This window comes from Pan paniscus, chromosome 7, assembly GCF_029289425.2.
Source record: "Pan paniscus chromosome 7, NHGRI_mPanPan1-v2.0_pri, whole genome shotgun sequence".
NCBI lineage: Eukaryota > Metazoa > Chordata > Mammalia > Primates > Hominidae > Pan > Pan paniscus.
This window is the reverse complement of record NC_073256.2, coordinates 142,419,479-142,445,474: the sequence shown is the minus strand read 5'-3', so window position 1 is coordinate 142,445,474 and position 25,996 is coordinate 142,419,479. Positions and strand designations below refer to the sequence as shown.

At 38.7% G+C, this 25,996-nt stretch overlaps 1 protein-coding gene across 3 annotated transcripts; it reads right to left on the bottom strand.

Annotated features, from left to right (window-relative positions):
- Positions 1-428: 428 nt before the first annotated feature.
- SQLE (squalene epoxidase) lies at positions 429-24,295 on the bottom strand. Of its 3 annotated transcripts, XM_008973922.3 has the most exons (12): positions 24,128-24,255; positions 22,703-22,874; positions 19,356-19,605; positions 17,081-17,261; positions 15,294-15,390; positions 13,695-13,808; positions 13,436-13,607; positions 11,142-11,237; positions 4,565-4,707; positions 4,038-4,134; positions 1,838-1,925; positions 429-955 (listed from the first exon to the last, which is right to left on the bottom strand). In XM_008973922.3, the coding sequence occupies exons 2-12, from the start codon at positions 22,817-22,819 to the stop codon at positions 763-765; spliced, it is 1,548 nt and encodes a 515-aa protein (XP_008972170.1). In that variant the 5' UTR covers positions 22,820-22,874; positions 24,128-24,255; the 3' UTR covers positions 429-762. The 3 variants fall into 3 exon arrangements, with proteins under 3 accessions (XP_008972170.1, XP_034822468.1, XP_003820509.1); XM_034966577.3 differs by lacking the exon at positions 22,703-22,874 and having other exon boundaries at positions 24,128-24,295; XM_003820461.5 differs by lacking the exons at positions 22,703-22,874; positions 24,128-24,255 and adding an exon at positions 23,082-23,690.
- Positions 24,296-25,996: the final 1,701 nt, after the last annotated feature.

The following is a 25,996-nucleotide window of genomic DNA, read 5'->3' as shown; positions in this document are numbered from 1 at the left end:
TCCTAACGGATTTTAAGGTATTATGCCGGGTATTACAAGTGCTTATTTGTTCACTCACTGTTTCTTGATGTCATCCTGGGCTGCCTTATAAATGTTGTTATACAGTGGAACTTATAAAGCCCTTGATTGCCTTTCCTGTCAGAATCTGATATTTTCAGAGAACTCAGCAAAGAACCTTTCGGTTCAAATCTGAGTCACAGCCCCAAAATAAAATAAATAAATAAGTAATTTTTTTAAAGAAAATAACCTTATCAAATTGCTTCACTGGATAGATGAGGAAATCAAGGTCAAGACATTAAGGCAACTTCCCCAGTTATTTAATAGAACGGGTTTCCCTCTGCACTTTTCATCCCACTTTTTGGTTTTCTTTTTCATTTTCATGAAGCTATGTAAACGAGCCCACAACAAGAAACAAAAAGACACGAAAGTTCATTCTCCATTTTATTTGCATGTCCCAACAACTCATCTCAAATACTAAATTCAAAAGAAAAACTGTAGTTCTCCTCAGCATTAGCACTAATTTATGGTAACAATCATTTCTTTTAATTGTCTAACTCATTTAACCCCTTCATTTTAAATTGCAAATTAAAGCATTTACATATTTATATACAAAAAACTTCAAAAACAAATTAATCCAAATCTTGGTCCAAGAGTTTCCACTTTGTAAGTGCTATGGTCCTATGCTACATGTGTCCTCTTCCAAAAGTCTCTTAGGACTTGGGAAGTTCCAAATATTCATTCACAAATGGTTCCCCTTTAAGCTTAATGAACCATATACTTCATTTCTGAGTAAATTAGAGGAAATATTACAGAACACGCTTTGTACAATACAGCACCACTACTGAGAAGGGCTCGAGGTTTTGTAATCCAAGGTTCTGACTTAAAGCAAAAATACACGGCATAGATTGCAACAGCAAAGAAGTGTCCAATTAAAACTAGAGGGTTAGGAGACAATCTGTAATAGAAAAAAATACATATTGGTAAGACTCAGAAACTAAAATTTACTCCAAAGGTTCCAATTACATATAATCTACGAAGCTCAACAAACATCCTACTTTTTTTTACCCAAGCATCATAATTCTGTATCAAACATTCTACATTTTAGAGGACGTTACAAATATGTCTGCATGTTAAGTTTGATGGCAGGAGCAAACCCCCCACCCCACCTTTTCTTTCTTAAGAAAAAATACTTAGAATATATCCCTTTCAGAGAAGCTAGTAACTCCTGTAACTCTAGTTTACGTAAGTCATATATTTTTAGCTGTTTTGTTTACTCATCCTGAGACACCACGCTGAAATATCTAGATGGCCTGGTCTGTTGGGATGTAGGGCTTTTAAAAATACCAGTATTAACATTCAGATTATAGATTAATGAGAAATGACTCAAAGGATCACTTTGCAAATGAGAAATAACTCGACAGATTTCACTTTGTAGACTTTCCAAGAATAGTTCCACATATGTCTGTACGCTCAAAACTAATACTGGGTTGTATAAGTCCCTGTACTTCAATGAAACTAATTCTTAAATTAAAATTTCTCAATTATTCCTGGCTCCCACAGACCAGAACATATGGATAAATCCATAGGCAAAAAACAAGCTTCTATTTTAATCAAGGGTTATAGCTTCCTCTACCACCACCTTTAACTGCTGTTCCCTAGAAAGAAAACAGTACTAAATATTGCGTTTCTTCATTTCTTTGGGCCACCTTCTCATTGGGATACTAATAGATAATAAAATATCAAAATGTGTAAGGAAGAAAAATTTGCAGTAATTCATCAACTGAACAGTCCTAAGAAAATCTGGCAGATTTGTATCCTCTGTGCCATCACAACTTACACAGAAAGCAGCCCAACAGGACCCGCAACACATTCGCCACCAAGTTTGAAATAAAGAAAACAGGCTTTTCTTAGTTGATGCAGGGAATCTAAAATAAAATTGTAAAATAATCAAATATGTGTACACACTTATGTAGGATGCTAATGATATATCAGAAAAAATGAGAAATAACAAACACTACATCTTGCAGATAATTTTTAAATATCTAGTCCTAGAATTTCAACAACCAGGATTTCTTTTGAATTCCATAATCAGCACTATGGAGAGTAATATAAATATGAATAAACTTTTTTCTGTTAGTAAATAACTACTAATATTTAGGTCTTGGAAGAGTTGTTTAAAAGGTACTTCCTTGATTTTGCTGTTAATTCATTAAGTGATGCAAAATACTTTGGAAGCTCTTTTTAACACAATTCTAGAAACCAAATTCCCAGTCTCTAAGATGTCCAACCAGTATCTCTAACTAAGCAGTAAATTATCAAGTGAAGAGAGCTGTGAGGAGCGATAAATAATAATTCCTTATATCTATAAAGTTTTTAATACCTTTCAAAGTAACTCATAAAACCCTCACAATGTAGTGTAATCAATTGATAACCTTTTTAACCATTTAGAATCAATGTTCTGTTCAGGTATGCCCAGATTTTTCTTTACAACAGATTTTAAAAAGTAAAGGATGCAACAGGTAAACTTTTGCTCCAATAAAGGTCTTTCCTCCTCCAATCTTGTAACTTTTAAAAAATGTTGTTTTGTTGGTAGATTTAAATTCATAATGTTAAGAACTCAAGAAGTTAGAAAAGCTTAGAAAGAAGAGCTCAGAAAAACTCTAAATTTAGTTCTTTTTATTTGCCCAAAACTCTAAACTTAGTTCTTTTTATTTGCCCAAAACTCTAAACTTGGTTCTTTTTATTTGCCCAAAACTCTAAACTTAGTTACTTTCATTTGCCCAACCAGCCATTTTAACCTCTATGCCAATTTAGCAAGAGAAATTTGTTTGGAAAAATCATAACCAGTGAGATTGGTGGGGTTTTTGTTTTGTTTTTTTTCCTTAGGAAGAGTTAATGGTTACAGAGGCTACAGAAAGCATTTTTATTGTATCATCTTTTGTAATTATAACCACAGCACTTATCACTAGGGCCTCAGCCAGATCATACAAATAGCTATGTTGCAAATATACTAGAGTAGTGGCATTTGAGTCAGTATTTATTCTTGAAAACTGAAAAGCCTAGTTTCATTAACCTACTATTAAACTGATGTGTACACTGCTGTGGTGAGGAGGTGGCACAGTTGCCTTTTCTCCTCCATTTCTTTTAATTTTTTATTTGTTTGTTTTAGAAGATGAAGTCTCACTCTGTTGCCCAGGCTGAGTGCAGTGGCACTTCATATAGCTCACTATATATAGCTCACTGTAGCCTCAAACCCCTGGCCCTAAGTGATCCTCCCACCTCTGCCTCCCAAATAACTGGGACTACAGGCACACGCCACCATGCCTTGCTGATCTTTTAATTTTTTGTAGAGATGGGGTCTTGCTTTATCGTCCAGGTTGGTGTGAAACTCCTGGCTTTAAGCGATCGTCCTGCCTTGGCCTCCTGAAGTGCTGGGATTACAGGCATGAATCATTTCGCCTGGCCTCTTTTCCTCCATTTCTAACACTGCTTCTGCTAAGTTGTGTTTTCTCTAATATATACATTGACCGTGACCTCTCTATAATATGGAAACAGAAACAAAAGCACCAAAATAATCCAAATAAGTAAAGGGTGAATGCATTGTTACTTGTGCTTTTCAACAGGGACAAGATTAACAGCTTGTATTCATTTTATAAAATACTACTTTAAAAAGAAATTGAAACTAGTGTTAGGAAGAAAAAGACTACATTGCCTTTTAATACATGGCCAAAAACACCTTCCATCACAATCTTGTGTGTGTGAGGACAAGCATGATCTAGTCTGCACCAGAGGAATTCAAAATAATGAATATGTTACTGAGGCATTGCTATTAATGTCTAAGGAAATTCCACTACCTTCCAAACTAAAACTAAAACTACAACTATTGCTCAAAATGGAATTTTAAAAAACTACCAACTTGGGAGTTAGCAAACTCAGGTAACATTTTTATTTCTGGACAAATCACTAACTTGTTTATTCCTTTCCTATGCTAAAAATCTGCAATTGAGTAATATTCACTAAAAAGTGTCTACACTTACCATCTGTGGCAGAAAATAATTCATAAAGAGCCTGAGCAAGGATATTCACGACAAAGGAATGAGATGTTTTTCTTGCCCAGTAAAATGATTTTTTGGCCTAAAAAAGAAATAGCTCATTTATTATACGGTAAGGATAAAAAAGCACAAACTGATGTTTATAATCCCCTCAAACTGATACTTATCCTTCTAAGGACTATCTGCAAGTAATACTGCCTTATGTTTATCATTTACAAAAAAAAATAAAAAATCACCTTCAGAGCAATGGGTTATATGACACTGAAGCTAAATTTACAACCACTATGAGCTAAGTGGCCCATAGCAATCAAGTGTTACATAATATTCAAATTTAGAAATTCTCTAAGATTCACAGGTTGCAAGTCAGGTTCTTTAAGCCTAAGCAAGATGCCTAAGAGCTATTATAAAGCATCAGGTTCCTTAGTACAGATCTCCCCATCAGAGCCCCACTGCTCTTAACCCCCAGAAATAAATCCATTTTGAGACATTTTTGTCAAAATAATTGATCTTACCTCGAAAATAGCTGCATCATCATAAAGGTCAGGGATACCCTTTAGCAGTTTTCTCCATAGTTTTATATCTTTAAAAGCAACAGTCATTCCTCCACCAGTAAGTGGATGCCTCATATTATATGCGTCTCCCAAAAGAAGAACACCTATGAAGAGAGGTAATGAAGATTTGATTTTAGAGCATCCCTTGAGACAAAACAAAAAGGATAACTCAATGTATAAAGATTACTGATGTAAGCTAATAATAAGAAAAATGTGAAAATACATGAAAACAAATCATGATTAAAATTTGCTGAGGCAAAAATTCAAGAGTTGTTTGAATCAATATTGGGTACCTAATTGGCCAGGCACTGGGGATACGGTAATAACAAGAGTGTGGCCTCTGCCCTCATGAAGCTCATATACAAACCTAATGACAAGTCCAATAATGTCAATACATTTGTAAGGCCTCCTTGAAATATGAAGAAAATAAAAAGAATCTACAGGTATCCAGGTATACAAAGCAAGTCCTCTGGCGATCATCCCCCTCCCATACAGGAAAGCACCTTCATAAGAACCAAAAGTCAGCCTGGGTACCAGCTTGGCCAGTGAGACAGAGCACCAAGTGGGTTCCTGGGGTCCCTGATTCTAGGTCTTGGCACCTGGACAGCATTTTTGGATCCGTCCTGGGTGAGAGGGGAGCCCATTGTACTGAAGGGAGAGACCCAGGTCTGGCAGCATTCACCACCAGCTGACTGAAGAGCCCTGGAGCCTTGAGTGAACACCAGCAGCAGCCAGGCAGTACTCACTGCAGGCCTGGGGCACTGGTGGCCATGGGGAGAGGCTCCTTCTGCTTGAGGAAAGGAGAGGGAAGAGTGGGAAAGAATATGTCTTAAGGTTTGGGTGCCAGCTCAGCTGCAGTAGAATAGAGCACCAAGTAGGTTCCTAAGGTTCCCAACTCCAGGCCCTGGCTCCCAGACAGCATTTCTGGACCAGTCCTGGGCCCCCAGGAGCTCACTGCCCTCAAGGGAAGGGCACAAGCCTGGCTGGATTTGTGCTGACTGTAGAGCTCTTGAGTCTTGAGGGAACATCAGCGGTGACCAGGCAGTCATCACCATAAGCCTTTCACCAATACCCAGTGCTGTACTGGCTTCAGGTCTGACTCAGCACACGCCAGTCATGGTGGCCACAGGCATACCTGTGTCACCCGTCCCCCACAGCTCCAGGCAGCTCAACACAGAAGGACAGACTCTGTTTGGGGGAAAGTAAGGGAAGAGAACCAAGAGTTCTTTTCCTGATAATCCAGGGAATTCTCCCAGATATTACGCAAGACCACCAAGGCGGTACCTCTACAAGTCTGCAAGGGTCACAATGTTACTGGGCTTGGGGTGCCCCTTAATACAGATACGGCTGCTATGACCAAAGACTTAGATCACAACACTCACTTCCCTTTGAATACTTCAAAAGCGTTCCCAAGAAGGATGGGTACAAACAAGCCCAGACTCCGAAGACCACAATAAATACCTAACTCATCAATGCCCAGACATTGGTGAATATCCACAGTCATCAAAACCATCCAGGAAAACATGAACTCACTAAATTAACAATAATAAATAAGGCACCAGTGACCAATCCCAGAGTAACAGAGATGTGAGCTTTCAGAGAATTCAAAATAGCTGTTTTGGAGAAGCTCAACAAAATTCAAGACAACACAGAGAAGGAACTCAGAATGCTATCAGGTAAGTTTAACAAAACAACTGAAATAATTTAAAAGAATCAAGCAGAAATTCTGGAGATAAAAAATTCAATTAACTTACTGAAGAACATGGCAGAATCTCAACAGTAGAACTGATCAAGCAGAAGAAAGAATTAGTAAGCTTGAAAACAGGCTATTTGAAAATACACAGGGGAGACAAAAGAAAAAAGAATAATCAAGAATGAGGCACACCTACAAGATCTAGAAAATAATTTCAAAAGAGCAAATCCAAGTTCTTGGCCTTTAAAAGGAGATAGAGAGAAAGATGAGGGTAGAAAGTTTATTTGAAGAAAAAATAACAGAGAACTTCCCAAATCTAGAGAAAGATATCAATATTCAAACACAAGAAGGCTACAGAACACCAAGCAAGGATTGGTGATTGATTTAATCCAAATAAGACTAGTTTAAGCCATTTAATAATCAAACTCCCAAAGGTCAAGGATATAGAAAAGATCCTAAGAGCAACAAGAGAAAGGAAACAACAAACAATGGAGCTCTAGTATGTCTGGCAGCAGACTTAGTGGAAATCTTACAGGCCAGGAGAGAGGGGCAAGACACACTGAAAGTGCTGAAGGAAAAGAACTTTTATGCTACAATAGTATATCCAGTGAAAATATCCTTCAAACATGAAGGAGAAATAAAGACTTTCCCAGACAAACAAAAGCCGAGGGACTTCATCAACACCAAACTTTCCCACAAGAAATGCCGAAGTGAGTTCTTCAATCTAAAAGAAAAGGACCTTAACGAGCAGTAAGCAATTACATGAAGGTACAAAACTCACAAAAGTTAAAAAGCAAGGAGGATAAAGTGTAGAGTTTTTATTAGTTTTCTCTGCTTGTTTGTGGAATCAGTTGTCATCAGTTTAAAATAATGGGTTATAAGATATGATCTGCAAGTTTCATGGTAATTTCAAATCAAAAGCCTACAAGAGGTAGGCAAAAAAATTCAAAGCAAGAAATTAAAACATACTACCAGAGAAAATTACCTTCACGAAAAGGAAACAGGAAGGAAGAAAAGACAGCAAAACAATCAGAAAACAAAAACAAAATGGCAATAGTACGAACTTACCAATAATAACATTCAATGTAGATGGACTAAACTCCACTCGAAAGGCATAAGTGGCTGAATGGATTTTAAAAAAGAACCAACGATCTGCTGCCTAAAATAAACACACTTCACCTATAAAGCCACACAGAGACTGAAAATGAAGGGATGGAAAAAGATATTCCATGCAAATGGAAACCAAAAAAGAGCAGTAGTGATATTTACATCATAGATTTCAAGACAAAAACTATAAAAAGAGGCAAAGAAGGTCATTATATAATGATAAAGGGGTCAATTCAGCAAGAGGATGTAACAATTACATATGCACCCAATACCGGAGCACTCAGATATATAAAGGAAATATTATTAGACCTAAGGAGACAGACCCCAATACAATCATGGCTGGAGACTTCAACACCCCACCTTCAGCACTGAATAGATCATCCAGACAGATAAACAACAAACATCAGACTTAATCTGGACTACAGGCCAAACAGACCTAACAAATATTCACAGAACATTTCATCCAACAACTGCAGAATACACATTCTTCTCCTCAGCAAATGGATCATTCACAAGGATAGATCATGGGTAGGCCACAAAACAAGGCTTAAAAAATTCAAAAAACAATTGAAATCATATCAAGTATCTTCTCTGACCACAGTGGAATAAAACTAGAAATCAGTACTATGAGGAACTTTGGAGACTGTGTATACAAACACATGGAAATTAAACCATATGCTCTTGAATGACCAGTGGGTCAATGAAGAAATTAAGAAGTAAATATAAAAATTTCTTGATAGAAATAAAAATGCAAAGACAATATATAAAACCTGTGAGACACAGCAAAAGCAATACTTAAAGGGAAAGTTTTTAGCAGTAAGTGCCTACATCAAAAAAGCAGGAAAACATCAAATAAACAACCTAACAGTGCATCTCAACCAGAAAAGCAAGAGCAAACCAAACCCCAAATTAGTAGAAAATAATAAAGATCAGAGCCAAAATAAATGAAATGAAAAAAATACAAAAGATAACAAAATGAAAAGTTGGTTCTTTGAAAAGATAAAATCAGCAAACCTTTAAGACAAACTAAGAAAAAAGAAAGAAAACCCAATTAACTCCTTTTCCTGTTCCTATGTCAGCAAATGGCTGGCAAAACTATCTAAGCCAGAAACCTGGAATTTACATCAAGAGATTTCATTCTCATTATAATATCCAAATCATCACGTTTTTTACATTCTACATCCTAGATATTACCCAAATTTATTCATTACCTTTCATTTTACAACCCTAGTTCTGGCCTTTTATCATCACTGACAGAATAATTAATCTTAGTGTATGTTTTACTAGACTTTCCTCCAAACCATCCTCCACAAAAATGTCAGAGTATATCCTGAAATAAAAGTCTAATCACACCACTGCCTCTTTAAGAAAATTCCATTTACAAAAGTATCAAAAAAGGTAAAATACTTAGGAATAAATTTAACAAAAGAAATGCAAAACTTATACTCTGAAAATTACAAAATATTGTTGAAAGAAACCCTTACCTTTCAGTCAAGGGAATTTTGACCACAAGGGCAAGAAAATTCACTGGGGAACAAACAGTCTTTTCAACAAATGATACTGGGACAACTGAATATCCACACACAAACAAATCAAGCTGGACCCCTTCCTCTCAACAGACACAAAATTTAACTCAAAATGGATCAAAGAGCTAAATTTAAGAGGTAAAACTATAAAACTCTTAGAAGAAAATATAGGAGTAACAGGCCAGGCATGGTGGCTCGTGCCTGTAATCCCAGGACTTTGGGAGGCTGAGGTGGGTGGGTCACCTGAGGTCAGGAGTTTGAGACCAGCCTGGCCAACATGGTGAAACCCCGTCTCTACTAAAAATACAAAAATTAGCTGGGCATGGTGGCGAGCACCTATAATCCCAGCTACTCGGGAGGCTGAGGCAGGAGAATTGCTTGAACCTGGGAGGCCGCGGTTGCAATGAGCCGAGATCGCACCATCGCACTCCAGCCTAGGCGACAAGAGCGAAACTCCTTCTCAGAAAAAAAAAAAAAGAAAAGAAAAGAAAAAGAAAACATAGGAGTAAATCTTTTTGAACTTAGATTGGACAAAGCCTTCCTAAATATGACATCAAAAGCACAAGCAACGAAAGAAAAAATAAACATGAAAATTTAAACCATGTGTACTTCAATGGAAACCATTAAGAAGAATGGAAAGAAAACCCACAGAATGAGAAAAATTTTGCAAATCACATATCTAATAAGGGACTTGTACCTAAAATATATAAAGGACTCTTGAAACTCAACAATACATAAATTTTAAATCTGCCCAATTAAAAAAATATGCAAAATCTAAATATACATTTCTCCAAACAACAAATGGCCTATATGCATATGAAAAGATGTTCAACATCATTATCTATGAGAGAAATGCAAATCAGCACAATGATAAAAGGCCTAGTTCACACCTACTAGGATGGCTATGCACACAAAGATAATACAAGTGTTCACTGACAAGGATGTGGAGAAATTAGAACTCACACACTGCTGAAAGGAATGTAACTGGGACAGCTATTTTGGAAAACAAGTCTAGCAGCTCCTCAAAAAGTTAAATATGAACTACTATGTAATCCAGCAATACCACTCTTGGGTATATAACCAAGAAAAATGAAAATATATGTCCACACAAAAACTCGCACACAGATGTCCATAGCAGCACTGCTTGTAATAACCAAAAAGTAGAAACAACCCAAATATCTATCAATTGATGAATGGCTAAACAAAATGTAATATAGCCACACAATGGAAGATTATTTGGCCATAAAAACAAATGAAGAACTGAAACATGCTACAACATGAATGAACCTCAAAAACATTGTGCTAAATGAAAAGCCAGTTCCAAAGGGCTTTACTATACAATGCCTTTAGGAAACATCCCAAATAGACAAATCTAGACACAGAAAGTAAATTAGGGGTAGCCTAGGGCTGAGTGTTGGGAGGAAATGGGGAGTGAATACCAATGGGTATGGGGTTTCTTTGGGCAAGATAAAAATGTTCTAAATTTGATTGTGGTGGTGATGCACACACTGTGAATATACTAAAAAAATCACTGTACTGTACACTTTAAATGGGCAAACTGATTTGTGAATTATATATCAATAAAGTTAGTAACAAGAAAACACTTCAAATGACTTTCCATTGTCTGTAAGATTAAATGTTAATGGTCTGTCTACCACTCTGACACCCACCCTATGCTCCTGCCATAGGAAACTGCTTGAGTTCCTTCAAAGTGCCACCATTTCTCATCCTTTGGCAATGTTATTCCATCTACCTAGAAGTTCCTCATCTTACTGTCCACCTCATGAACTCCCACTCATCTTCCAGGTCCAAGGTCCTTTGTTTCCACTGTTTCCTGAACAACGTCCTCCCTAACTACCCCTCCCGTTTCACAAGCTTCCCTCCCTGCTCTGCACACTCCTTGACACTGAATCTGTGGGTTTTATTTATCAACAGTGTTGTAAAATTATCTGTCTACATTCCTAAGTAGAAAATTGCCTTCTCTAGGTCAAGGTCAGTTTTTTACCTGTTGTTTCCCTGACTAGCACAATACTTCTATACACTCAATGTTAATAACTAAATAGATCATAAAACTAATTTCAATATTAATAATGCACTAATCCACAGTAACAAACTATCTGTCCCAGATGTTATTCGTAACAGTATAAATTTAATCATATATTTGTCATTTGGAATACTGATTCCTTTATAAAATAAGCCCAAAAAATAATACCTCGTTTCTTCACTGATGAAGGAGGAAGGAAGCTTGCTGGCATGGACCTCAGATGAGAATTGTCAGTGGCTTCTAAGAATGGTTCTTTCAGGTGATCTGCAATAAATCCCACCAACCCAAAGAAATGGGTCATAACACTTCAATTTCAAAGTATCACATATTTTCTTATCAAGTATAAACAAATGCCTACTATACATCTGTTATGGTTGTTACATATATCCCTTGTGATAAATCAAGAACTAATTATTTCATTAATAAAATTATTCATTAAGCACTTAGCTGTTAATGCTAAGGAATGACTAAGGAATCTAAGAGAACATTAATATAAACATACATACAACTGAATGAAAAAACAATGAGGCAAATTCAGATGAAATGAAACAGGGAGAAAACCACCTACCTTTCTTCCAAATGTTAACAGACTACTGTCATATTTAATATTTAATGTATTATAATCAATATATTCTTGTAATAATCAGATGAAATACACTACCAATTCACAAACAGCAGGAGGGTATGTACACTAGAAAAAGAATTCGAGGCCAGCCCTACCTCTCTGAGCTTCAATTTCTTCATCTATAAAAATGAAATGGTTTGATCAGCTCATCTCTGAGATACTTCCAAACAAGTTTTAAATTTCTGTGCTACTTATATAGAAAATGAACTGTCATACAATTCCCAGTGTGATCTGGGAATAGAGGAGCAGAAGAAGCCTCTGTTAAAAATTATTCCATTCATATTAAGGAGTAGAATCTTGGTAATCTAACTAATATTAATATAAACCTACCAATGGTTTCTCTCCATAATTTCAGGGCACTCTACTCCAATTAACCTCTGGATTGGAAAAAAGAAAAAAAAGAAAAACCACCACATTTACAATAAAAGAAAAATAAATGCTAAAAATATCAGGTAATGGATGACCCTTTTCATAAATATTCATAATTTCCCCATCTGAAAGCTTCAAAAGTGGCTTAACTAAATGAAAATTTATTGAAATGTTTCCATGTACATGTTGAAAATGTCATTATTTAAAATCTAAGTTTGCCCACTTCATTTCACTTCATTTCTGTTAATAATTTGTTACTAAAGTGGTTTCACTTAGTTTAAAAAATAACTTGAAAAAAACGGAATATTTAAACAAAATGTACTCATACCAAAAATAGTTTCCTATTACTCTAATCATATCATAATTGACAATCAGGGTTTCCCTTCAATTTTATCAAAATTCTTAAATTTTTTTTACTTTTCTTTCCTATATCATCCCATTCTCAAAAAAAGATCCTAAAAACTGTACCATGAAAACTTTAGATTTGTGAAAAAGTAATTTTTATTAATGTTTTTACAAAGCTATCTAAATCTCATGAAGCCTTTATATTCAACTCAAAACTAACACGATCCTGAAGATCCCTTACAATTCTCACATTCTGCGGACGGGACATGTCTGTTCAAACAGGCACATATGAGCCAGACAGACCTGATATCAACCCTGGTTCTGCCATTACTAATAGTTTATACTTGGAGGAGCTAACTAATCTCTCTGAACCTTAGTTCTCCCATCTGTAAAATGAGAATAATGATAATGCCTACCTCACAGAGTGGTTACATAGATTAAATGAAATTATGTTTGCTAAACACTTTATAGTAAGCATTCAAGAAATGGTAGCTGTCATTACTACAAAAACCAAGCACAAAAATATTTAGGTATAAGAGATATTTAAAGAATTCAGAGTCAGATTCCTGTCCAGAGACTACCTTTAAAAATACCATATATGCCAATAAAAACAATTATTCTAAAAACTATGCTATTATGTGACAAAAACATATCAAAACTTTTTTTTTTTTTTGAGACGGAGTTTCGCTCTTGTTGCCCAGGCTGGAGTGCAATGGCACGATCTCGGCTCACCACAACCTCTGCCTCCCGTTCAAGCGATTCTTCTGCCTCAGCCTCCTGAGTAGCTGGGATTACAGGCATGCACCACCACACTCGGCTAATTTTGTATTTTTAGTAGAGACGGGGTTTCTCCATGTTGGTCAGGCTGGTCTTGAACTCCCAACCTCAGGTGATCTGCCCACCTCAGCCTCCCAAAGTGCTGGGATTACAGGCATGACCCACTGTGCCCGGCCCGAAACTTTTTTTTATTAATTTGGGAGTTTGTTTTGCTGTTTTTATGTGCTAGTTTAAATAGTTCAGTTCCAGAATATCTGGTTGACTGGATGAATGTTTCACCTGCCATCCTTATCTCTGGCCTATTTTAGACACAGCCTTTGTAAGAACTGAAGATGCTATTTCTTACCAGGTATTTGTGGGTAAATTTTTTCAACCATGTATTCTCTTAAATTCCTTGGCATTTCTCCTCTAACGTCAACAAGTACTCGAGTTTCACTGGATGAAATCTGGTAGATGAGAACTGGACTCGGGTTAGCTAAAATAAGTTCAGCATGATTTGCTTTAAACTGTGGTGCATTCTAAAAAAAATAAAAAGAAAATGTTTTAATAATTTTCAAATTTCAAGTTTCTTTTATTGAAATTACAATAACACACTCCTACAGTACCTTCATAAGAAAGCCAACAAAATGAGATGATACAGAAACTTTATTGGAGACCAGGCTTTTCCTGAACTTGGAGAAAAGCCCATCTGCAACAACAGTCAGTGGAGCATGGAGTTCCTATAACAGAAATGAAGACTACTCAGTTTAGTAGTCAGAAACACACAGTAAAAAAAGCCATTCTTAAAAAATGTGCGTGAAGAGATTTAGATATATTATCAGATAGCATTATAGAGAGTAGTTGAAGATAATACTATTGAAGAAACTGTTATGTGGGCTTCAGATAACGCATGACCAGTGTTTAGATACTTCCTCTGAGTCCCTGAGGATCGTCTCCCTTTGTAGCCCTCCCATGCAAACCATCTGGGATTACTCTCCACTTTGACAGACAATGGGGGAAACAACTACAAGGCAGGCATGTAACACAGAGCAGTGAATCTCATTACAAATTCCAGGGACTAGCCAGATTCTTTCATTCTAAAATTTCCTAACTTCATATAGTGCTTTTAGTCAGCAGCTAGGGCTTAGAAGAATTTTTGTACAAATGACTACATGTATTTATAATACTACAGTATGAGCAGAGAAAACATTCCAGTCATCTTCATTAGAGGACAATTTCTAAGAGGTGGTAACCCTATGGGGAGCAGTCCAGAATTACATGTTTTTTACTACGATAAATTTTTTTTAAAAAAAGGAAAAATTGGCCAGGTGTGGTGGCTCACGCCTGCAATCCCAGCACTTTGGGAGGCTGAGGTGGGCAGATCACCTGAGGCTGGAAGTTCAAGAGCAGCCTGACCAACATGGAGAAACCCCGTCTCTACTAAAAATACAAAATTAGCTGGATGCGGTGAAGCATGCCTGTAATCCCAGCTACTCAGGAGGCTGAGGCAGGAGAATCGCTTGAACCTGGGAGGTGGAGGTTGCAGTGAGCCAAGATCGCACCATTGCACTCCAGCCTGGGCAACAAGAGTGGAACTCCGTCTCAAAAAATAAAACAAAATAAAATAAAATAAAATAAAAGGATAAATTGTTTTTAAAAAGATTCTCTTACTATTGCCTGAGTTAAATTGCTCATTTTATCTGAATCATTTCTTTTATGTTGAATCTTGCCTTCTTTCCCCTGCTAGTTCCCCTCTGCTTCTCTGCTGATGTATATTACTCAGTTTCAAAAACTATTCACATTAGTTCTGTTTAAAAAGTTTTTTGCATAGCATTCTGAAGTCCTCTAAAGAACAATGTGTTGCAATCTGAAACCCATCCTGTTGCATATGGCTTAGAAAGAACTCAGTCCATTTGATAAATAACACAGGCTGAGTATCTCTAATCCAAAAATCTGAAATCCAAAACTTTTTGAGCAGTAATGTGACAAACAAAATACTCATTAGATCATTTCAAATTTCAGATTTTCGGATTAGAGATGCTCAACTGGTAAGCATAATGCAAACATCTGAAAAAAATTAAAAATCTGAAACACTTCTGATCCCTAGCATTTCAGATAAGAGATACTCAACATGTAAACCGGTAAGCCTACTTTTTTAAAGGGGTAAGTGAAAAAGCAGGAAAAACAACATCTCTTAGGAAGAGGTGACATTTGGTATTTCTCACCTTGATATCTCCAGTCTCTTTATCCTTGTACTGAACTCCCATCACAACATCATCTTCCTCTAATAACTGTAACACAACACCTTCAATAAACTTTGCACTAAAGAATAAAAAAAAATACATTTCTAAAGCAGCACATTTCAGCAATTTAAATTAAATATAAATTCCTTATCTCCAGTTTATCCATATAAACTGGACATGCATGTGTGTGCAAACATGTGTCCAATGTGTGTTTTTTATTTTCTAATTTATCAACATTTAATACATATTACTAATGATTACATTAGTAATCATTAGTAATCATTAAATATTTTAAAAATATTTTAAAAAGTAACATTGGATTTTCATCTTAATTTGTTAAAAATAAATTAATTTGTTAAAAAATAAAATATAGGCAGAGAAACTTTACATACCCTCATACATTCATACACAGAGGGGAAAACAAGTATTGGAATGCATCCTGCAAACAGTTAAGAGTAATTATTTCTGGCAGGGCATGGTGGCTCACACCTGTAATCCCAGAACTTTGGGAGGCCAAGGTGGGCGGATCACAAGGTCAGGAGATCAAGGCCATCCTGGCCAACATGGTGAAATCCCGTCTCTACTAAAAATACAAAAATTTGCCAGGCGTGGTGGCATGTGCCTGTAATCCCAGCTACTCGGGAGGCTGAGGCAGGAGAATTGCTTGAACTCGGGAGGCAGAGGTTGCAGTGAGCCGAGATTGCAACACTGCCCTCCAGCCCGGGTGACAGAGCGAGACTCAGTCTCAAAAAAAAAAAAAGAGTAATTATTTCTAGTCAGAAAGATCACAGGTAATTTTTACAATCTTTATATTTGGGACTATTTTTCCATTTTCTTTTTTTTTTTTTTTTTTGAGACGGAGTCTCGCTCTGTCACCCAGGCTGGAGTGCAGTGGCGCTATCTCGGCTCACTGCAACCTCCACCTCCTGGGTTCAAGCAATTCTCCTGCCTTAGCCTCCCAAGTAGCTGGGACTGCAGGTGCGTGCTACCACGCCTGGCTAATTTTTTTTTATTTTTAGTAGAGACGGGGTTTCACCATATTGGCCAGGCTGGTCTTGAACTCCTGACCTCGTGATCTGCCCGCCTCAGCCTCCCAAAGTGCTGGGATTACAGGCATGAGCCACCGCACCTGGCCGATTTTTCCATTTTCATACAGTGAACATACTCTTCTTCCATGGATATCAAGTCTTTTTTAGTCCGAAGGATTAAGTCCACTTGCTTCTTCACTTGCTTTGTCAATACTTTAGTCTGTGTCAGTCACATGAGGGTTCTCACGCTTAAAACTTCTTCAATTAGTGTTTTAAAGGTTACTGGTAAATATAAGTTAATAAACAAGAGAAGAAGCCAGTCCTAACAGACTGGGTCTTTAGTGAGAATGAAACAGGGATTTCTCCTTGCAGTTTTGTATCCTGACTTCTAATAGAAAGTATCATAACTACAAACTCAAACTCCAAAATGTGCACAAATGGACTTATGCCTTAGTTACAAATATATCCTCTAAATTCCCGTCACATAAAAATTATGTAATTTTCATTTAGTCAAAGGAGAACTCTTCATAGTTCCATGTCAAAGGAAAATTCTCTATATGATATTCTTAACAAAAGCACTGAATATCTAACACTCTTTTGACTGACAGTTTATTTTAATATACATATGTTCTAGACTATGCCCCAAAAATTCATTAAAATTTATAAAATCTTATTTGTACAAAGGTCAAATTTAAATGCATTGATTCTTTAGTAATTATATATTTGAAACTGTGGTCTTACTTGGGCTCTGCCATAGCTGCTTTCCGGAGACTCATGATGAATCTTCCGTGATGGAAAGCTCTTCCACTCTGCACTTGATTGTTTTCTGACAGGGGGTAAGGAATCTGAACCTCTGATTTGCTTTCCTGATCATGAATCATGTAACCATTTACAACCTGGGCATCAAGACCTTCCACTGTATCTGCAAAGCAATCGAGCTCAAAACAATCAATTCTGTTAACACACACAGCGTTAAACTAAGAACCAAAGAGGACACACACACATCAAAAATGAGTCTCTGCCTTCAAATCTGGAGAACTGAACAAAACTAATGTAACTATTTCAGAAACTGTGATGCTTCTGGAAGTCAATGAGAGTCTTAGCAAATCTGTAATATCATTTAAAGATAACAACATAACTATTTCAGGTCTGTAATTCCACTTCAACTTCAGAAAGAAAATGCAACATGAAATAAACCATAATCCTCTCCTGAGTAAACCTGTTCTGCCATAAAGACATAGGAACACATTTAGTCCTTCTTAACACTTCTTTCAATGTATGAATATGTAGATTTGTCACCAAAAAGAAATAAAAAGAAAATAAAACCAATATGGAAACTCAAAAAAAACCCCCAATTTATATATAATGACTGAATATATGAAAAAGTAGATTTTCCAAACCAAATGGAAAGGGTAGAGTTATCCCCCAACTGTTGATGATTACATACTATCCATTAAAAGTGACTCAGGACAAACTGCAAAGAACTTTTTAGTACATCAAATAATTTAAATGGCAGCAAACAAAACACTGAATTCATCAGAATCATGTAAAAACTGCTTTCTTAAATCTAAAGCAGCAAAAGCAGTTGAAAAATAAAAAACTTTCAATAGAAAATATAACATTTTTAAAGTGCCAACCAAAAATTAGAAAGTTAAAAAATTAATTTTAAAAATAAAAACTAAAACAATACTTTGGGAAAGACATATGAAATAGAACAAAAGATTAATACGTGTATATATAATAAAATTTACTCATTAAAAACCACTGGAAAAATATTAAGATGCCAATAGTAATGGACAAAAACATGTATGGATGATTCATATAAAGCAATATAGAAACAGTGAACAAATCAGAAAAAATGTTCAAACGATAAAAAAAATTAAGTAAAAATTGAAACAACAGGACACCATCAAAATCACTGATGAGATTATGATAAAACTGATAAATTCATATACTACTGGTGATACTATGAACTAATATTGTATTTTAGAAAATATAACAATAATTATCAAGAACCATGAAGAAATTAGCATCCTTCGATGTAATAATCTTACTCTTGGAAATCCATGTAAGAAATTCATCCTAAAGACATAATATTTAATAATCTTTAAAGTTACATGCAAGAATAGGTTCACTATAGTGTTACCTAAAAAAGGATAACTGAAAATAACCTAAACATTCATCTAAGTTTGAAAAGTGAAGTACATTATGAAGTCAACTGAAAAACAACTATGCTTGGGCTTAAAATGATACTGATAAAGAATGGTTAACAGTATTGGAAATATGTTTCTGTCAAGTGAAAAAGTGGACTCTAGTATATATATTAGTGACATAAAATGTTCAAATATGGTATTGACTGGATGTCTGTGTCCTCCCAAAATTCCTAAGCTAAAACTCTAATCCCCAATGTGATGATATTTGGAGATGGAGCCTTTAGAAGGTGATTAGGTCATGAGGGTAGACTCTCACGATAGGATTAGTGCCCTTGGAAAAAAGACAGGGGAGGGCTTGCTTCTTTGTCTCTCTCCCACCTTCCCCACCCCATCCCACCCCACCACCCCATCCCCACACAAAGTAGACAGTGCATAAATATTTCCTAAATGAATAGCCAGTGCTTAAAAAGCACTGGTTGAATGGATGAATGGTGCTTAAATAAAAGATTCTACGTAATAACACTGTAACAAGTATACAACATACCCTCTACAAATGACAGTTCCCTTCGCCTTTCACAAAATTTAATGCCCTCATTCTAGGATTTTCCAGTCCTTAATTTTGACCATTACAATCTTTTGGCCATTTTATTATATCTCATTAAGTCTAATTCACATTTAATCATACTATTAAATGCTTATTTTATCCTTTGCTCTCACTTTCATGCAAATTTGTTGGTAAATGAGTATAGAAAATTTTATAAATGAAAATAAAATGGAATACCTTCTTACTGGTCATAGGATGGTCTAAGTGAAGAGTGCTTGTTTATACCACGTAACTCTCCTGAAAATCAATATGAACCCACCTCCAAGACCAAGGTCTTTGAGAACATGATAACCACCCGGCTGCAGGAATTCTCCAACTATTCTGTCAGGCTCTTTTAAGTCTCTCTCAATGACTGTCACCTTTCTTCCATCTCTGGAAAGCACGGCTGCCAAAGCAGAGCCAAGCACGCCAGCTCCCACGATGATAACTTCCGGGTCATTCTGAGATGTTGATGTACAGGCAGCTGCTCCTATTAAGCTTGTTTCTGAAATATTGGTTCCTTTTCTGCGCTGTTTAAAAAAAAAAAAGGTAAACTAGGTATCCAAATTTGTTAGATTCAAATCATGCTACTGCTATGTGGACACACTGGACTTTTGCATCCTAGGCTAAAGCTAGATACTAAATATTATCAAACCAAACAAATTGTTACATTTTAAAATCTAGATAATATATAAAAATCAATGATATCCAAATATTCGTTAAAGTGTGTCATATTATCCCAATAAAATTAAATATTTATTGTTTTCTAAACATGATATTTGGAAAATGTTATACAGACATATTTAGAAATCCACACTGGGCCGAATATAATAAATGTTCATAAGGGGCTTCAAAGACTTATTATAGGGCAAACTGTATCATTAATAACTAAATTCTTCAAATATATCCTGGGAATCGACAAGATGCAAATCACTTACAACTTCTGATTTGAGTTCATGTTACAAACTATCCGGCACCTTTTAGACATTTTCTTTTTTTTGTTTGTTTTTTTGTTTGTTTGTTTGTTTGAGACTGAGTTTCACTCTTGTTGCCCAGGCTGGAGTGCAATGGCGCAATCTCGGATCACTGCAACCTCCGCCTCCTGGATTCAAGCAATTCTCCAGCCTCAGCCTCCCGAGTGGCTGGGATTATAGGCATGTGCAACCATGCCTGGCTAATTTTGTATTTTTAGTAGAGACTGGGTTTCTCCATGTTGGTCAGGCTGGTCTTGAACTCCCGACCTCAGGTGATCCTCCTGCCTCAGCCTCCCAAAGTGCTGGGATTACAGGCGTGAGCCACTGCGCACGGCCTTAGATATTTTCATTATTCATCTTTATTTTCTCTTTCTGGATTTTCATTTGAAAAATCTATCTTAATTTAATATCACTTTTATATGACAAAAGGATTGTCAAATCCTGCCTACCAATCTATTAATTGAAGATTAGCTAAATAAACAAAATTACAAGAGAAGAAATAACTCATACCGACTCTTAGATTTGACCTGTTTACAATTTTGGTCCTTAACATATAAGCACATATTTAATTTATCCCTCCTTTTTCCCCATCCTGATACTCTAAGAGATCCTAGTCAAACAGGTGGTCCCCAAAAAAGGAACAAGGAAAAACATTAAACCTATCACTGGCTGAACTGACAGCAAAACTTTAACTTTGATCATAAAAAGATGCAAAGTCTTGTTTTGAGAGATTTATGACCACTAAGAACAACAGTGCACAGTGGCTTTTTAAAATGAACAATTCAATTTTGTAGTATTTCTTCTTGGTAGATGGATTCACACATTTGAATACATTTCAGATACAGAATTGCAAGGAACCACCTTCCTTGAGTTCTCTGACCTTAATGATTAAGATAAGACTAAATGCCATTTGAAGGGGTTTTTAAAAAATAATCAAGCAAAAAGGAAGACGAAGCCTAAAATCCTTTAGAACTTTACTCTGTGATTCTAATATCCACCCAGCATTCTTTTATCTCTATAGTGGACTGGGAATTTGTCTATTCTTTTTTTTTTTAATTTCTCTCAGAAAAATACTTTTCTGTCCTTTACTATGGGAAGATCTCAATATTCTACTCTTCCCATTAGTATGTCTTAATGGCCAGAACTGACTATATTTAAATTACTGTAGGGGGCAAGACAAGCCCCTTTTGTCATCTTAACCAAAAATGTGCTTCTTCATAAGTTTTTCCTGTTTTATACACACACACACACACGCGCACACACACACACACACACACACACCCTGAAAGGAGAGCTCTGGAGGAAAACAGGCCTTGCAGAGCCTGATCAGTAGAGTAAGCACTAATGGGAACTTAGTACTCAATAGATCGCAATCTAACAACTCCCTGGTTCACAAAAAAATAAAGAGAAAGCCTGGGGCGTTCACAAAATGGAACCAATATTGATTGCTGGTAACCCAATTTTCCTACTCCAAAATTTCTCTACACAGCATGAAAACAGGAACAGCATTCCAGCCACCTGAACTAGAGCTCAGTGACCTTAAGGGAAATTATTTCAGACCACAATACGAAAGAGTTCAAATTAAACATTAAGGATTCTCTCTCCCTCCTTTCCCATTCCTCAAACCCATGCACCATGTCACTGAACTCAGCGCTACTCATAAGGCTCATCCTAAGAGATGTATATTACCTCTAGGCTAATATTAACAGCTACTATTATCAGGCGGTTATAGACTAGGTATTAACTACCAGCAAGGGTGGTGCCATTCCCGTCTAATGGAAGAGGTAACAGATTCTCACAGAAATTAAGCAATTTGCCAAAGATCTCACATCCAGAAATGGTGGCGCAAAAATTTAAAATGCAAGTGTGGGTTTACTGCTATAGTCTCTTGCCTGATAGCCCTGCTTCCATTCTTGTACGCCTACAACCCATTCTCCATACAGCAACTGCAATGTTCTTTTTAAAAAGTAAAAGTCAGGCTGGGCGCCGTGGCTCACGTCTGTAATCTCAGCACTTTGGGAGGCTGAGGCAGGCGGATCACTTAAGGTCAGGAGTTCGAGACCAGCCTGGCCAACATGGTGAAACCCTGTCTCCACAAAAATACAAAAAAAAAAATTAGCCAGGAGTGGTGGCGTGCACCTGTAATCCCAGCTCCTTGGGAGGCTGAGGCACGAGAATCGCTTGAACCAGGGAAGCGGAGGTTGCAGTGAGCCGAGATCATGCCACTGCATTCCAGCCCGGGGGACAGAGCGAGACTTTGTCTCAAAAAACAAAAATTTTTTAAAAGTAAACACCGAATAAAGTTATTCCCATACTTAAAATCCTCCAGTGCTCTTGGGAGAACTCTCGGGAAAAAGCCCAAACACTCATTGCCAACATGCCCTAAATGATCTGGCCTAAACTCTTCCCCCTCATCTTCTCCCAGTGGCCGCCTCTGCTCCCTTTGCAGGAATCCCAACTACACCCTTATTTGAAGACCTGGCCTTTATGTTAGGACATTACTACGAGCATTTACTCAATGCTCCAATATTCTGGGGAGGAGGACTTTGAGCCCAATGCCTCATAATGTTGAGCATTCTCCTTCTGCCTGCTTTTCAAACTGTTCTGTCACTTTCCCCAGTCAGCTGTCACTTCTTACAAGCAGTGGACTTACCCGCAGCACGTTTCTTTCTTCCTCAGGCACAAATCCAATCCTTACCCAAGAACTTTTTAAAAACTTTTTCATCATGGAAAGTGGTTGTTCTTCTCCTTCAAAATGAAATTCTAACATTTCGTTCCATCTTTCATAATCAAATATCCAACCTCCATCTGAGGCTCAACCAATGCTAAATGAAACAAATGTTTTCACTCATTCTTAAGAAGGTCAAAGATGTAACCAAGGCACAGCAAAGAGTTTAAAATAATACGTGAGAATGTATACAAGCATCTAACCTGCCGCCTTTTGCAATTCAAATAAAACTTATATTTGAGTGAACCCAATCCTACTCCTAAATAAGACACTCATTCATCTGCCCGCTTTGAAATCAACCTACCCTCCTGGCCTCGAGCTGCTCCTTATTTTCTGATTCAGGGGGGGACTTGGCCCAGAAGAAGCCAATGAAAGGCAGGCCTGAGAGAATATCCGAGAAGAGGGCGAACTGGGAGCCGCTCTGCTGGCGCCCGAGGAGACCCCCGTTTCGGTGGCGACAGCGGTAGGACAGCACCAGGCCCAGCGAGAGGAACACCAGCATGCACAACAGGACCTCCCTGTTGGCCAAAGTGATGAAGTCCCCGAACTTCTTATAAAAATAGGTGAAAGTGGCAATGCCCAGAAAAGTCCACATGGTTCCAAGGCTTCTTTGGTGGCACCGGTCAAGGCGGAGATTATCTGCTCGGGTGGGTTTAAGGTTCTCCCCAAAATGAGGTACCAAGAGGAGCACGGGGAGCCGGCCAGACTCCAGTAAACAGTGTCCCAGGACGAGAAGTCCGATCAGACCAGTTTTTAAAAATCATATAAAGTTAGTGTAAAAGTATGTGAAGCCAAGTTATATAGGACGTAGAAAGCAGTATTTAAAAATCGCCTGCTGGAACAGCTCCCGAGCAGACTCGCTCCTCCTCGCCCAGGCAATCCAGATATTCCCTTTTTTTCTTTTTTGATGGTGTTCCCTGAGCGGTTGCTGCGGGTGATGGATACTCTTCTGATACTGGCTCTTCGTGCTATAATTTCTTTTCTCACCAAGAGCAGGTGCCCTTTCAGAAGGGAATGGGAGTGGAGGGAGGGTCACAGAAACACCTCGGCACTGGGGGAAACGTGGCCTCGCCTCTGGCGACGGCGAGCAGCGGCCGGAAGGCACGGGGGCTGCGGGCCGGCGCGGGTTCAGAGGCTTCTTTTTCCGCGGACGGAGACACTGTACAGCCCAACCTCGGGAAAACGCCAGCGCCGACGCCTTCTCCAACAAAAGATGGCCTCGGACTCGAGTGCGGCTCCAGGGCAATGCAGCCCCAACCTCGCGATTTAGAGGCCTCCCGCTTCGTTGGCCCCCAGACCCGCCCACCGCGACTGCACCTCCCCACCGATAAAAGGTGGTTTCCAGGGTACCTCCCTCAGATGGCGGCGGCGGCTCCCGACGGCTTCCTCACCAGCATCCCTCGCGGGCGGCGGCTCTCGCCAGCGCGGCGCGGCCCCAGTAACCAGAGTAACCGTCGCGCGCCCCCACTCGCCGCCAGGCCCCACGCGTCTCAGCCGGCTGGGCGGGCTCGGCCCAGACGATGGACCGGGGGCGGGGCTCAGGCGCGAGTCCGCCCATACCGCGCGCCCCGCGTGCTGGCCCCGCCCCCCACCCCTGCTCCTGCCGCCGCCGGCCAATGAGGGCGCGCACCGCGCGGTAGGCCGAGATGGCGCTATGCCGCGTTTGGCCAATCGGAGGCGGCGCAACCTGCGCGGCGACGCCCCGAAAGGCGCTAGGGCGATGTTGCGTGGTGCGGGTTGGGGCGTGGGGATGGGCGCGGGCCGGCTCCGGCGTGGGTGGGGCCAGGGGTCGCCTAGGAGGCGCCCTGGGGCCGGGATAGGCGTCGGGGTCGGGGTTGGGGTTGGTTCACCGCAGCAGCCCCAGCTCCTGCGCCCTCCCTGGACTGAGGTGTGCTCGCTTTGAGGAGAAGCCTGGAGTGATCCGCTGCCTCGGGTCTGAACGTTTCCATTCATTCCGCTAGCATTTATTGAGCGCTTATGATATGTCAGTCCCCGGAGTCCGAAAGAGGAATCAGACACAGCTTCCCTGCCCTGTGTATGTGGAGAGGGCGGACGGGAGTGCGTGGAGAGCCTGACATTCCAGCTGAAGCTGGAAGAATGAGTAGGCGTTTGCCTTAAGAAGAAAAGGAGAGGACGCTCCAGGTGCTCAGGCTAGAGATACACGGATGCGCCCAGCCCGTTCTCTCAAGACCAGAAACGTTGGGGGTGGGGGCTCGGAGGCAAAGAAGTCAAATAGTCGTGTCATAGGTGTCCTGAGAAGGGGGTGGTTAGAGAGGGAGCCATGGAAACCCAAGAGGTGGTCCTTCCCTTGGCCTGGAGAAGTCTGGTGAGGCGCCCAGGGGGAGGTTACACGGTGTCCAGGACAAGCAGTCCGAGGGAGCAAAAGTGTGCAAAAGTCTCGGAGTGAGACAGCCCTTATTATACTACGATGAAACTTACCTAAAATTTATTGAGGCTTAAGACCTCAGTGTCTTTGCTCATCCTGTTTCTTAACTCTGGACTTCCTTCTTTAACCCCTATGATAATAGGTGCAAATCCCTTCTGCTTTTTGGAGCGTGGCTGCATTGTCACCTCTTCCACCAAATCGCCATTGACCTTCACCAAGTCACATAACTTTATTCATACTTTTTAATCTCTAGATTCCCTAAGGGAAGGATCTGTGTCTGATAAGCACCTAGCACAATGCTCTGCCCTTAATTTATCCTCCATAATATGTATTTAATGAATGATGAACGACACTGGCGCATAAAAGCAAGACTAGGCAACTAGAGTTAGGAGACCCAGATTCTGGCTACCGCTAACCAGCCTGTGACCTTTTACAGATGTTACAAGTCACTCTGCCTCTGTGGGGAGAAGGCAACTTCTTCATGAACTCGAACATCCTTTGCAATTCTGTATCAGATACTTGGCAGGGTTTAAAAAAACATGGCACCTCTTATAACTTTTCACCCCCAATATTATGTTTTATCTGCTAATAAAATAATTATTTGGTAAAACACCCGCACAGGCGTTCACTTGACCCTCAAAACAACTTTGATTTTTAAAATGAGGAAAATGAAAATTAAAGAGGTTAAATGGCTTGACTAAATCACAGCTGTGATTAAATCGTAATGATGAAACCAAAAGTCAAAGTCCTGGTCTCCAAATCTTGTGGTTCCCCAGTATGCATAATTATCAATAACTGCCTTGCTTTCCAATACTTTTATTCTTTCTTCTACA